Source organism: Diaphorina citri, unplaced genomic scaffold (genome assembly GCF_000475195.1).
Source record: "Diaphorina citri unplaced genomic scaffold, Diaci psyllid genome assembly version 1.1 scaffold2642, whole genome shotgun sequence".
In the NCBI taxonomy this organism is placed as follows: domain Eukaryota; kingdom Metazoa; phylum Arthropoda; class Insecta; order Hemiptera; family Psyllidae; genus Diaphorina; species Diaphorina citri.
In genome coordinates, this window is record NW_007380059.1 from 23742 (window position 1) to 24727 (window position 986).

A 986-nucleotide genomic window follows, 5' to 3' on the forward strand; every position below is an offset into this window, starting at 1 on the left:
GTGAAAAATAGAGAGAGGCAAAGAAGAGACTAGAAGAAAAGAGAGGATAAGAGAAGAGAAAGTGGAAAAATAGCTATTAGAGAAACAACAAGCTGGGTCCGTCCCTCCGGGAATTTTTTAGCCCGTAGTTTATTCGATCGTGATTAAAGAAAATCAGTACCTATGTACCCAAATCTGAAGTCAAAACGGGCAAAAAAAATTTGAATTTTCAACCTTTTAAAATAATTTTTCGCTGTTTTGATTTCAGATTTGGATTCTTGAGGACTTTTTACGTAGGAATCGATCTTTCGTGCTAAATTTAATGTTTCCCCAAATACATAACCCACTATTTGTGTAGGTACGGTTCTTCAGTACCTACCTTCTTCAGTACCTACTTATTTTTTGCAAAAAATAATAATAATAAAAAAAATAAAATCTTTGTTCCTATTTTTATATTTTTTCCCCAAAATGCTTGAAATATGGCAAAACGTATGGCAAAATAAGCCTTTTTATGATGGCATTTTTCCAAATTTTGCTAAAGTATGGCAAAATAGTATGGCGCCATGGCATTTGAACTTCCCTGGTTATATCCAAGATCTGTATATATCAATTTGTTTCCGATCTCTGCCATTTCCTTATCTGTGAGTCGCATTTTATATCGATCTTCTGAATTGGTAGCGGCTTTCGGACCCTGAGGGTTAGCAGCTTTCGGACCCTGTGAGAATAAAACAAGTGACATATAATTATGTACGCTAGCAATGACACCCTTATAAGAAGAGCATGATAGGTGAAGCCCAATAATAAGTAGACACAGAGAAGGTATTTGTAATCATACAAGGCCTCTCCCTCTCTCTCACTCTCGCTCTCTTTCTCTCTGTTTTTCTTTTCCTCTCTCTCTCTCTCTCTGTTTTTCTCATTTTCCTTCTCACTTCACACTATCGAAACGTTTTAGGGCAATATTTTACATCTCTCTCTCTCTTTCTCTCTCTCCATACATTGTGGTACAA

General features: G+C 36.1%; 1 protein-coding gene across 5 annotated transcripts in view; it reads right to left on the bottom strand.

The window, feature by feature from the left end:
* Nucleotides 1-459: 459 nt before the first annotated feature.
* Nucleotides 460-986, bottom strand: part of LOC103519281 — a 7021-nt gene continuing 6494 nt past the window's right edge. The window contains exon 5 of one of the 5 annotated variants that reach the window (XM_026830836.1): nucleotides 460-694. In XM_026830836.1, coding sequence (XP_026686637.1) covers nucleotides 515-694 — 180 coding nt within the window. In that variant the 3' untranslated portion in view covers nucleotides 460-514. The remainder of the gene's footprint in view (nucleotides 695-986) is intronic. The other 4 variants (XM_026830837.1, XM_026830835.1, XM_026830834.1 and 1 more) reach the window with 4 other exon arrangements.